General features: G+C 38.8%; 1 protein-coding gene across 1 annotated transcript; it reads left to right on the forward strand.

Moving 5' to 3' along the window:
- Positions 1-4,858: 4,858 nt before the first annotated feature.
- Positions 4,859-11,130, forward strand: LOC148351016 (uncharacterized). The gene is made up of 4 exons (XM_088356167.1): positions 4,859-4,911; positions 5,988-6,074; positions 6,231-6,586; positions 8,088-11,130. Exons 3-4 carry the CDS (start codon positions 6,432-6,434, stop codon positions 8,509-8,511), a joined length of 579 nt encoding a protein of 192 aa, XP_088212293.1. The 5' UTR covers positions 4,859-4,911; positions 5,988-6,074; positions 6,231-6,431; the 3' UTR covers positions 8,512-11,130.
- The last annotated feature ends 1,789 nt before the right edge of the window (positions 11,131-12,919 follow it).

A 12,919-nucleotide genomic window follows, 5' to 3' on the forward strand; every position in this document is an offset into this window, starting at 1 on the left:
AAGGTAAACCTTTTTCAGGTTTTTTGCAGACAGACTTTCTGCCAGAGTTGTCCTGTATTTGGCTCCATCCATTTTCCCATCCACTCTGACTATCTTCCCGTTTACTGCTGAAGAAAAGCGACCCCTGAGCATGATGCTGTCATTCCCATGTTTAACAGTGGGAATGGTGTTTTCAGTGTGATGTGCAGTTTGGCTCTTACACCAATCATAACGCTTTTGGTCTCATCTAATAAAAGTACCCTGTTCCATTTGTGTTTCCCATTTGGCTCCTTGCAAACGTCACTCTTCAATAAAGGGCAGATTTATGCAGAGTACAACTAATAGTAAAATGCTGAAAAAATTCCCCCAGACAATTGTGACTCATATGTTGTTGATTCTTAGAAAATATATTCAGTTTTTAGCTTTAGGTTTGAAGCCTGAAATGTGGCAACGTGACAAAAGGTTCTTGGGGGGGACAATCCTTTCACCAGGCACTCTAAATACATAATCTGTCCCAGCCAGCCTTGCTCCCTGCACACCACATTTGAAAATGAGCACAATTGCTCTTCATATGAAAAGCTCATGCGTAGATTTCGATATCTAGGATCAGTGGGGAATTCTCTCCAACGACTTTTGTGCGCCATCATTTTCCAGACATCACACCGCTCGTCAGCTCTCATCAATCCTCATCGGCTTGATTCATGAAACTCATTTTCTGCCACGACTTTGCGCATGGTTATGGCGCCATTGCTGCATCATTTCCACCGTTTTCAGCAATTAATTGTTTACCCCTCAATAACGCCAGCTGCAGAATGTGTACGTGTGGTTACCGTACAAGATTTTCATTCCTCTCCTCTTGTTAATCTAGTCCTCACCACTCTTCTTCTTTATTAGCATTAGCTTTGCAATCATGCGCAAGCCATCATTAGTATTATCACCGTCCTCATTTTCACCATCTTGGGGAATTTGTAGTGCATCCTTAGAACCAGTTGTGAGTATGATTGACCGCTAAGTGTGCAATCGCCCTGATTGGATATTGTGACAGACATAAAACGCATTCAATCAGAAGTGGAAAGCATCAGGAAACCATATATGAGGGTCATCAATGGCAGCTAATGAGTCATCTTGATGGCACCATTAGTACACACGAGTAAATCAAAGCGTCAAGTGTTTAGGCGAAGTCTTTTGCTAGAGCCAACTTGTGTAAAAAAGTCAAAATTTGCTTTCATCAAGCAAAAATAACATTTTTGGGGAGATTTTTTTTACGTTATATTAAACCATACCAGTACAGCCCGTCTTATAAAGATGTTTTCAGACTTTCAAATGGTATTTTTTTTTTACTTTGTGACATGACTGCAGCCATTGGCTCTTACAGTTGCATCTCTCCATACAAGCACATCTAAACGCAAGAATTTTAATATACAGTATTGTCCGGTATGTTATGCAATTTTCTCCAGGTATCATGTATTTAGATTTAAGGTTTTAGATCAGGGAATGGTGTAAAAATAGTCTGTGGTTTGCAATAATCTGTGGTCTGTGCAGCTCTTTGTGATTAGGGGTTTTCAAATAAACATGACTTGACTTGACTACTTCGGTTATTGCAGTTAATGTGAGGTAGGACCCCCCGGAAAAACGTGAAAATGGGCAAAGTAGCATTTCCCCTTCATAAAAGTAACCCAGGGGTAAACATACCTATAATGATGTTTTTGCCCTCATACCACTGTAACAAAATATCAAGTATAGATCTACAAATAAAAACACAGAATTGCATTTTAGAGAATGGTCTTTAATGTCATTTTAAAGTAAGAAACAAAATTTAGAAAGCAGCTGGCTAGTTGTACGCTAGCATCAGATGTCCTTAAATTGAGCTAGGTCTCTGTGATAGTAAGAATACAACAATCCTGAATTGTAGCGGTTTCCCGCAGGTTGTTGCTCCAGGTCACCTATTTCATGGGTAATGGATCTTGCTTTTGTGAGATACAGGCTCTGCAGGGGCTGGCTTGTTACAAGGCCTCAGCAGTAGGTTGGACCTGCATCTCCGCAATTGCTTTCTCTCCTGACGGCGCTTCAGTCCCTTTACAGACCCGATAACAATCCACAGAGCACCTGCTGATGATCACCATTTCTTTGCGCTCTTCTGACTTTTCTCAGTCTGATTCATTTATTTTCAATGTAATGAGCCGCTGAAATATTAGCTGTAGCTGTAGCCCTGCTTCGCAGTTTGTTTTGGATAGACACATTGACTTGTGCGCCTGCCAACCCTGACTATCTGACTGATCACATGCATTCTCTGTAAAAAGAAAAGGGTTGGGGGAGGACCTTTTTAACAGGTTGGTTGTTCTTATCTCTAAACTTCTCTCGCAGCCGGCCTTGCATTTTCAAAATCAAAAATGTCTTATCTCTTTGTTTTGAATGTCTACTAAACTTTCAACTTTACGATAAGCCAATAGTGTTCGGCAAATACTTGTTTTAAAAGAACCACACTGATAATACTATGCCTTGCAGGACACAATATAACAATAAAGGGAAACATCATTTTTTTCTCTAATCCACATTAGAAGAATCTAAAGAACCTCCATTTCTTTTATTGTCTACGCTTGTTAGAATCTTGCATTGTCCCTGGTTTCATTTTCTGCTGGTTTGTCTGGGCGGGTCACCTCTCCCCTCAACCACAATAGGACTGGCGATAACAGATCTTTTAATATGACTGTCTCCTATATAAAAGAAGTACCAAGCGGGGATATTGAGTGCTAGCTAAGAGTTGCTCCTTTTTTGGGCTTGGCCCAGAACCAAAACTTATCAGAGCGATAAATGAAACCGTGGCTTGTATTGAAGTAAATCTTTTTAGTGTGTCATTTATTTGTTCGTCTCAATAGGCTACTGGCTAAATCAGATAGTGGCAAGCCTTTCACAGCACCAGCCATTTGTTCACATCTGTTGACCTACGCCAGCTTAGGTACAGCTTCAGCGAGTTTTGATGGCACAGAAGATGTTCACCGTACATTCCATACTCAAGATGCTACTTTTTTTCTAAATGTAAACATATTGGCTTCAAATACTATGTGGCTTTTTTGTTTGAGGTCGTGGCGTAAAAAAAACATCTTGCCAACAACTTAGTCTATGGTTTTGCCAATAATATTGATGTAATACGTAACAAAACATTTACAACGTACTTACAATATCTTAACTCTTTCACACAGTCCTCAATTTAAACATCCAAAATTAAACAGGAGTGGAAATTATCCGTCTATAACACCATAATTCTCTTTCTGTAGCATCAGCGTCAAAGTCAGGTCACTGAAATTTCCTTTAATCATCCAGGAACGATAACAAGTGAATGTCATTTGCTCCATTACCACGGCAACCAACAATGACAACATCACAAAAAAAATCACCATGGTGCAATCAATTTCCCCCCACAAATTGAGTCCTTAATTTATACATTTGAATTGAACATTACATGGAAGATATCAATCAAAATAGCAACCCCTCTCTTTCCTTCATCGTGAGGGTAATGGCTCTATGGAGTCGGCTCCATTTGTGATGCTTTTTTTATCCTGAGACTTGTCAATATGCATCTCTTCTCAGGGATTCTGTGATGTCGACTTTATTTTTGCTAAGTATATAAAGTTTAAATAGTTTTGTTTATTATAATATGTTTTTAGTAATTTCATAAACATTTTGAATTATATTTCCTGTTTTTACATAATAAATATAAAGTTTATTTTCTCATATAAAAGTTCACTTTAGAATGAAAATATACATGCTATTATAATTTGGTAGCATAATAGGCTTCTAGATTAATTATTAAGGTGTTTTGTGTTTAATGTTACATTATGATTGGTAATATTTATATATATATATATATATATATATATATATATATATATATATATATATATATATATATATATATATATATATAGTTTATAGAAACAAAGAAATTTGAAGAGTTATTTGGTATCCGAAAGAGCCAGCTCTCTTTAGTGAGCCGAGCTAAATGAGACTGTTCTCTAAAAAGACCCACAATTCCCATCACCACTTTATTCAATCTTTACAACAACATGATATCTCCACCACATTATTTACACACATGTCAAGTTCTCTATTTATACATTAGAATTTACCCGCAGTGGAGTTTATCTAACAAAATCACTACACTTCTCTGTATCTTTAATGTCCGGTCGCCAAAGTTTCCTTAAATCCTTGAGGAACGATAACAAACGGATGCAATTTGGTCCTTTACCACTGCAACCACCATTGACAAAAAGACCTGTCTATGTTGCAATCTGGCATTATTCTCAGTATGGTTGCCCTAATGCTGTTGTCTATAAGTATATGTCTCACATTTTACGCGACACACCCCATATTCGCGTTTTATTTTGAGCAGTAGGAAATATGTGCACATCTTTGTAATCGCCATCTTGAATGGTCACATGACAACTTGGAGCAGAACTGAAAACCACATACAGTAGGTGAAAACAATGGTTGTTATGGTTGTCTAAGCCTGCGGTTTAAAATCCGGTGCAGCTTGTACAGTTTTACATTTGAGTAAGCTTTTAATCAGGTGTGCCCTATTGTCTGGAATTTACGGTACTTCCTATTCCACACAACATATGTTTAGTTATGCTATTTGGTCCAGATAAATCTGCCTCCCTATGGACAGATTTGAGAGTTTGTTGACTAGCATTTGTTTTATAACATGATTCCTTTATTTTGGAAGATGATATAAAATGTCAGGAGGATGCATTTGTATTCTCCATTAAAACAAGATCCTTAGCTGATTTCCTGTAACCATGGTAATAGGAAGTCATCTCAGCTCTGTGAAAAGGAAGCAGAGTTTCCTGTTGTTCTTAGAAGTTTCCTCCCAATTTTGCAAGCTTAGGATTTAGCATTCAGGACTGGAAAACCGTACAACCGCTCCTGTTGTAGGTAAGCAGTGTTTTTGTGCATTTTCAGACCAGTTTGGTCAAAAATAGCGGGTAAAGATTGAATATTTCACTTGTTGGGTTGTTTTGACCCAACCGAGTCTTTTTGAAACATACTTTTAAACAATGAGGTTGTGTTATTTAGAAATACTGCATAAATGTAGTTTTTGTTTTGTTTTGTTTTTTTTTAACCATTGGTACCATTGTTTTTTTGAAAAAAAACCTACAAAATTACCTTAAATTCCGGACGACAGAGCGCACAAGATTAAAAACCAAATGCTCAACTTTGAGAACGAAACTCAATTCCTTGTATAACCTGAAATCATGAAAATAAACACATTCACGTCCATTTCTTACATTTTTTGCCTGGTGCACACCTGGCACCAACCACGAAGGAAAGTTGGTGCCGACGCCTTTGGGTCCAGCTGCGTCAAGCACATTTTCACTACTGCGCTGAAAGAAAACTTTGAGTCACAAAATTGTGAGGCCTTTATTTCTAGACAACAGCACCAGGGCAACTATACTGTGGAGAATAGAGCTAGACTGCAACACAGACTTGTTTTTGCGTGTTGTTGTCATTGGTGGTTGCCGCGGCAATGGCCAAAATGGCATTGGCTTGTTATTGTTTCTCGAAGATTAAAGGAAACTTCAGAGACCTAACATTGACGCCAATGATAGAGAAAGAAAAGCGTAGCGTTTTTGTATATTTCCGATGCGGTTCAATGACAAAATATATATCAAGGACTTCAATTTGTGGATGAAAATGTGGATGAAGTATTGTAATCATTAATTAAAGTACCGTCAAACCTCCTGTTTTGCATGTGTTACGTATTGTATAAAAATGTTGGCGAAAACATGTACTAATTTCTTGCAAATTTACGCTTGCGGTTTGTTGTATTTAGAGTGCACGCATTGTGGAAAAGAGCAGCTTGGCGTTTTTATTTAAAGGCGCTATTTTTAAAATTTAGTTAAAAAGTCATGGCTTGTAGTCCAGAACTCATTTTTACAATCATGGAAATATAAAACAAAAAATATATTCAGTGTTAATGTTTTCTCTTACTTAACTTTACTTTTTTGCAGTTTTCTTTCAGCACCCGGCAGATGCAGAGTGAGAAATGGAATTCTATAGCCAAATGGCAGAGGGCGCTCTGTAGTCCGGAATTTACGGTAATGTATTTTTAACTGCTCTGCACTGATACAACCCAAGAAGAGGATGGGTCTATCTTCTGAAAATTGTATGTTATTTTTAACCAGGGTTCTTAAGTTAGGAGTATCATTATCTTTATAAAATATTGCCTAATTCATTTGTTTTGCATTTTTAAGGCTGTCCAAAGCTCACGTTTGAAAGCAGCATGGTCGATTGCTGAGTGCTGCTCCAGTCCCTTGGCTGGGTTGGGCAACCCTGCCAGTGATGCAAGCTGCAACGTTATCACCGAAAACAATCCTCCCAAGATTTCTCCCCATCCTGAGTCAGGTGCGCTTAGCGTCTAAAGCCAGCTGAGCCGGACAAAACCAAAGACAAAGATGGAGTCAGCACAGCCCACCAGCACCTGCGGCTCAACAGAAGCAGCTGGTAAATCCTGCTGGAGTTTGGATGGAAGAGTGGTGATGCTTCTGGTGACCCTCGCTGGCGCTGTCATCTTGTTGCTTCTCTACAGACTCTTGCAAACACGACACAGGTGTGCAGAAAACCTTTTGCTGCCAAATGTGAAATGAAAAGAGCGATGTGACAACAACAGAGACAAAAACTATCATATACCTAATTTTCTGCACTATTAGTCACACAGGGATTATAGGGCACCGACCCGGAAATCATATTTTTTCAAATACCTTTCATATATAAGGTGCGCTGGACTATATCAAACTACAATAAGAGCTATCGTATATATTTGTGTAAAACGGTTGGTATGTATCAGTGCAATGATTGAGCAGTCGGACCACACCGACCAAATTTGCAAAACATGGCATGCAATGGGAATCGAACCTGGTTCCCTGCAGTGAGGTCAACAAAACCAAAAGTGATTCTGAGACCCAAAATTGAGTCGTAGGCCCGTCTGGCAAAATAATTCTATGAAGAAAAAATGAATGGAGCGCCGATTACGCAGTAGATGGCGGCAATGCCCAACTCGATCTCAATCAACGCGGTCTCGATTGTGTTCAATAGAGACCACATCTCATTTTGTTCATTTCCCTTCCTTTTCTGCCTATAGTAATTAATTCCTTGAAAGTTAGTGATAAGAGGAAGGAAAAGTGGAAAGTAGTGACAGCAATGAAAGAGTTGAAGAAAGAAATACTGTTTGCCATTGAATTACTGCTTGAAAGTACTGTTAATCATATACTATATATATATATATATATATATATATATATATATATATATATATATATATATATATATATATATATATATATATATATATATATATATATTTGGGGAAAATATGGTCCTGACGAAACAAAAGCATACGTAGTCCAATATTACAGTGGAAAAGAAAAAAAGGAGTGTTTTTAAAAATAAAATGAGAAAAATATTTCGCGTTCGCAGCTAACATATAAAGGGGGGGAAAAAAAGAATGGAGTACTTGTTGTTTTTCGCCCTTCAAACACGACACTTCTCTTTCCATATCATCGGCGTTAATGTCTAGTCACTAAAGTTTCCTTTAATTCTCCAGAAACGATAACATGCAAATGCAATTTGGTCCTTTGACGTGGCAACCAAAAAATTACAACTACACAAAAAAAAACGCATCTGTATTGCAATCTGGCATATTTTTCCACAGTATGGTTTCCCCGGAACGGTCGTGTAGAAATATAGGGCTCACATTTTACACAACGCAGTCCTCATGTTTCTTTTAGTACAGTTGTAAATATGTGCTCATCTTTATAATTGCCATCTTAAGAGTTCACATTAGAAAGGTCTGCGCGGGTTCAACATGTAACAATGGACATAAAGTAGTCCACTTTTTTCAGCTATTTAAGCCCGCGGCTTAAAATCCGGAGCGGTTTGTACGGAGACAAAATTGAATTTTGTTGTTTGATTTGAGCATGTGGTATTTAATCTGAAATTTACGATAACTGTTTGATCCAAGACCGTATTATGTTAATCAGCTTCGGCGCAGGTTTGAATAATTTTCATAAAGCATTCTAGTTGTGACGAATATTTTTGTTGGCATTCTACAGGCTGAAGATGGCGAGCGCGAGACACGCCCTGGAGTATCACAGCTTCTACCACGCAGCCACTTACACATTCAAACACCCACCAACTTATGAGAAGTTGCTCAATAGCAATGGCGCCCAAAAGGTCGCGACGACGCCGACCGTCGTCACAGCATCACCACCCACGGTCCCTCGGCGGGCTTCAGTCCCTCGGCCGGCCTCCATGCCACTCCCTCCAGCACCGGCGATCACACCAGTCCAGGTGATATCCCAACCCCTGATTACGCCCCTTCCTGCTATCCCGGCACCTGTACCAAGCCCCCACCTTTCATGGGGCGCCTGCTCAGACGTGGATGTTTACTCTCGCATCGGAGCTTACCGACCTTCCAGGCTTTCTAGCCTATCCAGCCATTCAAAGGTCATTCTTTTTGAACACTCGTCTCTCTGATCTGACAGAAATGTCCTGTTTTTATTTTCGTTTGACTTGTATTTTTTACGATGGTTGGAATTTCAGGCTAGTAAAAACCATGTCACGGTTTACTTTTAGATTTCAAGGCACAGGGGACATAGTGTAGTCAAAAGTCAAGTCGAATTTATTTATATAGCCCTTAATTACAAAAATGTCTCAAAGGACTGCAAAGGATTACAATGAAACAATTACCTGATCTTAAACCAACATGCGGGCAAGGAACAACTCAAAACCTCCGCGTGAGGAAAAAGAGAAACCTTGAGAAGGGACCTCACAAGTGGTATCCCCCTTTCAGGATGACCAGGGTGAATTACATTTAGCATTACAGTACACAAACATCGTAAACACTAGGTAACATGTTGAAAATTTGTCTGGAAAGTGCATGACAGCAGTGTATAACAGGAATGTCAAACTCACTTTGACTCTGGGCCCAGATACAGATTTTCTTTCTGAGGCAGGCTGGTGTTCTGAAATTCCTTCCTACCCATTGAGACATCTTACCATGTGCACGCATGCACGCAAAGCTGATTTCCTGGGAAATGTACAAGTTTCGTCCTACTCATCAAAAGCGCCTTTGAATGTGATGAAACATTCAGTTGAAACCAGTGACTACTTGCGCTTTTCATTTGTATTTAGTCTTATTTGACTTTTTTAGTGCTTCAAAATACTGTTATTGACATAGCTTTCAAGCCTGCCGTGTTTTTATGTTGTAGCTTTTTGGCGTGTGGTGTATCTATGCATGCTAGCCTGGTTTTATATTGTCAGTAAAGTTCTGTTTGCAATTAAGTTTCAGTCTTGCTGATTTAAATTGATCAGAAAGAAAATAAAATTGCTGCTGTCAAGTCAGCCCACGGTAGGACTTCTTGACTGGGGAGGGGGTTTTCAGAGAACACCTGATCAGAAAAAGAATGTCCATTTTTTCAAGTTTGTTTCTTGAGTATGATGCTTTTTTGTTCAACCAACATTAGTAACCTACTTTAAATATCATAATCACTGATGACAATAGATCTTTTCTAAACACTACACATTTATTCACAAACAACAGGGAAAACCAATTTTCATGTTTGGCATTGAAGGTGTTACCTGAATTATTTTAAAAGTTGAGTTAATGCAGTTTTGTACCTATACCAATTTACCATGCTGTACAATCTCAACACTGCCCTCCAGCGGTTGGCCAGAGGATTTGGTTTGTGTTTATTTAAAAAAAAAAAACATTTTTATAGAAATGAAGACTCGCTTCTCTTTTCGACATAAATGTATGATGGGCTGAGTTAAATCATCCAACGGGCCAGATCCAACGCAGAGGCCATATGTTTGACATGACTGGTGTACTGATACTGCATCCTGGTGGTAAAAAAGAAAATCATTCATAAAATAACACATTGATTTAAATAATAGGGACGAATATGTTAACCATCATATAAAAAAGCATTTTTAATACTCCTAGGTCAATCTCACCAAAAGGCAGCTGACATGATTGTCCGCTATCTTTCTGCTACCCAGGTACCCTAACAAAACTAAAACCCTGTAAAAGGCTGGGCAAAAAATGAGAAAGAAAATTGTGACTTTTGGTCTATTAGAGTCTCTGTAGTTTTGCCTTGTACAGTATATACCAGTTACCATCAGCCACCTACCACCCTGTGGCGGGCAAATTGGGTATACAGCTCCCGACCACCGACTATTCCAAGCAGCCAAATCCAATCTTCCACCAGCCCAGCAACGCCCTATAACTTTGCTTGTCATGTTTAAATTGATCCATAGTTTGTACAGTTTATTTAACCTCCAAAAAAATAAACAACTTGTCTTAAATATTAACATGTTACAGTGACTGTAGGAGTAAAGGGGCATTTTAACAAAATTCTTGATTAATCATTTAATTATTTGAAATGCCTTAAAGCTGAGAAAGCAAGCCCTAGTTCTCTCATCTCCAAACACCATGTGGAGAACGCAAATGGTAATTGCTGTTCTTGCCTGCCAAGTCGAATGCTCTGCAGGATACCACGAAAACACTTTTAAACTCCCTGATGCAAATGTGCAATTAGCGTTGATCACTTTGTTTGCCAGTCGAGTAAAAAGAACAAGACGGCTCAAAGACATCGCATTTCAATGTGTCAGCACGGATAGTCGGGTTAAATATTCCTGGTGAGTTAAAATCAACACACTTTAGTTATCGCATACCTGTCAAAATATACATTTCTGACGAATTTTGTATGTTTTTTTGACCAATTTGTAATTGTGTGTGCAGCATGACAATTTGTGTACAACATTAGTTTTTTAAATACACTGCTCTATATAAAAAGCAACAGTGAATGTACTACAAGTATAGAAGTACTAAGATGCTCAAATAATTGTTTATTTTTTAATTTGGTAAATAAAAGAAACTTGTTTCCCCCCTTTTTCTTTGTTTTTAATCCTACATACTCTGTCCTGTTATGAGTAAATAGCAATCACATTGCGTTTGTAAGGTATATTTGTCATGATGACTCATTACACTCACCTGAACCCGCTTGTTTGACGCCAGCTGCCGCTGGTTACCTGATTGTCTCCCTGTCCGACTTAACCTCAGTCATTTCACTCACCTGTTGTCAGTCTGTCAGTGAACCTCTGTTTTCACAAGGCAAGCATGTTTGACTCTGATTCCCGTCAGTCCCGTTTTGTCACCCGTTTTCACTTGTACGCTCCTTATTTCCCCATTTGTCTCTTGCTATGACCCGTTTTTTGACCCCGACCACGTTCTGATCTCCCGTCCCGGCTAACGACCTGTTTTTCTGTTTAACTATGCCACGATCTCCCTCTCCGGAAGATCCACTTCCGCATTCGGAACATGCTCCGATCCCGTGAGCGGCTTGCTTCCCGCGTCCAGCGAGCACCGGATCGCTGGCGTTGCCTTTCTTCTATATTTCAATAAACTTGTGAGAAATGTTACATATCTGGGTCTGACTTCTTTTCTGCTCCTGACAATATTATGGCAATCATTAATAAGGGGAGCAATTGGCTGGCAGGTATTTTATTGAAACCTGATAAACATACTTCTGCCACCTGCGACCGTGGTGAAACCCAGTGGTGAACCATTAGGCTTGCAAGGCCTTCTCCGCTGGCCTAAAAAATATCTGAATCATCTTGATTACATTTTGTCCATCAATTCTTATTAAATTCCAGATTGTCTGTCAGCTTCAACTAATTGCTTTTCAGATGTGTGCTTTCATACTTAAGCATATCGCCACATTTCACGCATTACTTGTTGCCAGGCTTAGAAATCTACTCGGAGGCCTTTAAAAATAATTCTGCAGGCCTGCAAGCATAGCATCAGAGTTCGATAAAGCTGTTTTCTTAGCCAATCATATTCCGAGTTGGAGATTCACCACCAGCTATCGGTCAATGGGAACCGTCACCAGTTGAAAATAATTCTTGTTGGATCTGAAAGGCATATTAAATCTGTATGCCAAATTAAATTAAATCTTCTCAAGGAAAAAAAAATGTAGAATGTATTTGTGCACAAATCAAAAGGACTTTTGGTGAGTAAAATGTGGCTTTATTCCTCAAAAATTTTGTAATTTCATGAGGTTGCTTTTTATGATTTTTTTTTACACGTGCCACTACTGTAGTAGCAGTAAAAAAAATTATAGCCATAAAATACTTATTGAGGCTTGGATTTAATCAGACGTAACACTAGTAAAGGCGTAGGTGTGAAATGCATGGATGGTAAAACCAATGCGTGAGTAAACACATAACAAAACATGCGCCTTACTTGTGCATTTGTGAAAGGCCAAAATGAAATTTTTGTGACAGCAGAGAGCCGACGGTGCTTTTGCAGGGCAAGTTTGGTTGAACAATAGAAGAGTCTAAAGCACAAGATCTTTCAAGAGGCAAAATGATCGACGGACAATTGCAGCTGTCAGAATCCATTAGACAAAATAAAGAGGCCTGCAACACACCGGTTGCAGTGTATACAAATAAACACACCGGTGGCAAATCACAAAGTTAATTGGTCAACAGACAATAATCTAGGATGCAGGGATTGCGTGCGCACTTTAACTGTGCCAAGCGTTATTAAAAAGGGGTGGATTCTGGTCATTTTAGAGAATGCCACAAATACACACACACACAAAAGTGAATACATTGATAAATGAATGCTTGTGATGTTATTTATAAATATGGCCTAGTGAGTTATTTGTACCATACATGAGCCCATATTTTTCAATACAACCCAGTACATTTTGTTTTCTCATTACTTTACTCTGATGACTTGCACTGAATGTAATCAGCCAGGGATGCGTGGTCTAGACAGTAGCTGCTGATAGCCAGCCTCAAGCATACTTCCAAATGACAATCAGTCATGGTGAAACAGTATTTGAACTTGATAATCTTCAGTGTGGAATAGGCTGAC

The sequence above is a fragment of the Urocampus carinirostris genome, chromosome 16 (assembly GCF_059441175.1).
Source record: "Urocampus carinirostris isolate Australia breed hairy pipefish chromosome 16, RoL_Ucar_1.0, whole genome shotgun sequence".
Lineage (NCBI taxonomy): Eukaryota > Metazoa > Chordata > Actinopteri > Syngnathiformes > Syngnathidae > Urocampus > Urocampus carinirostris.

Excerpts from the sequence above, each read along its gene's own strand:
- LOC148351016 (XM_088356167.1), top strand. The coding sequence starts at position 6,432 with ATGGAGTCAGCACAGCCCACCAGCACCTGCGGCTCAACAGAAGCAGCT. Across the intron at positions 6,587-8,087 it reads CTCTTGCAAACACGACACAG|GCTGAAGATGGCGAGCGCGA; the intron begins GTGTGCAGAAAA and ends GGCATTCTACAG.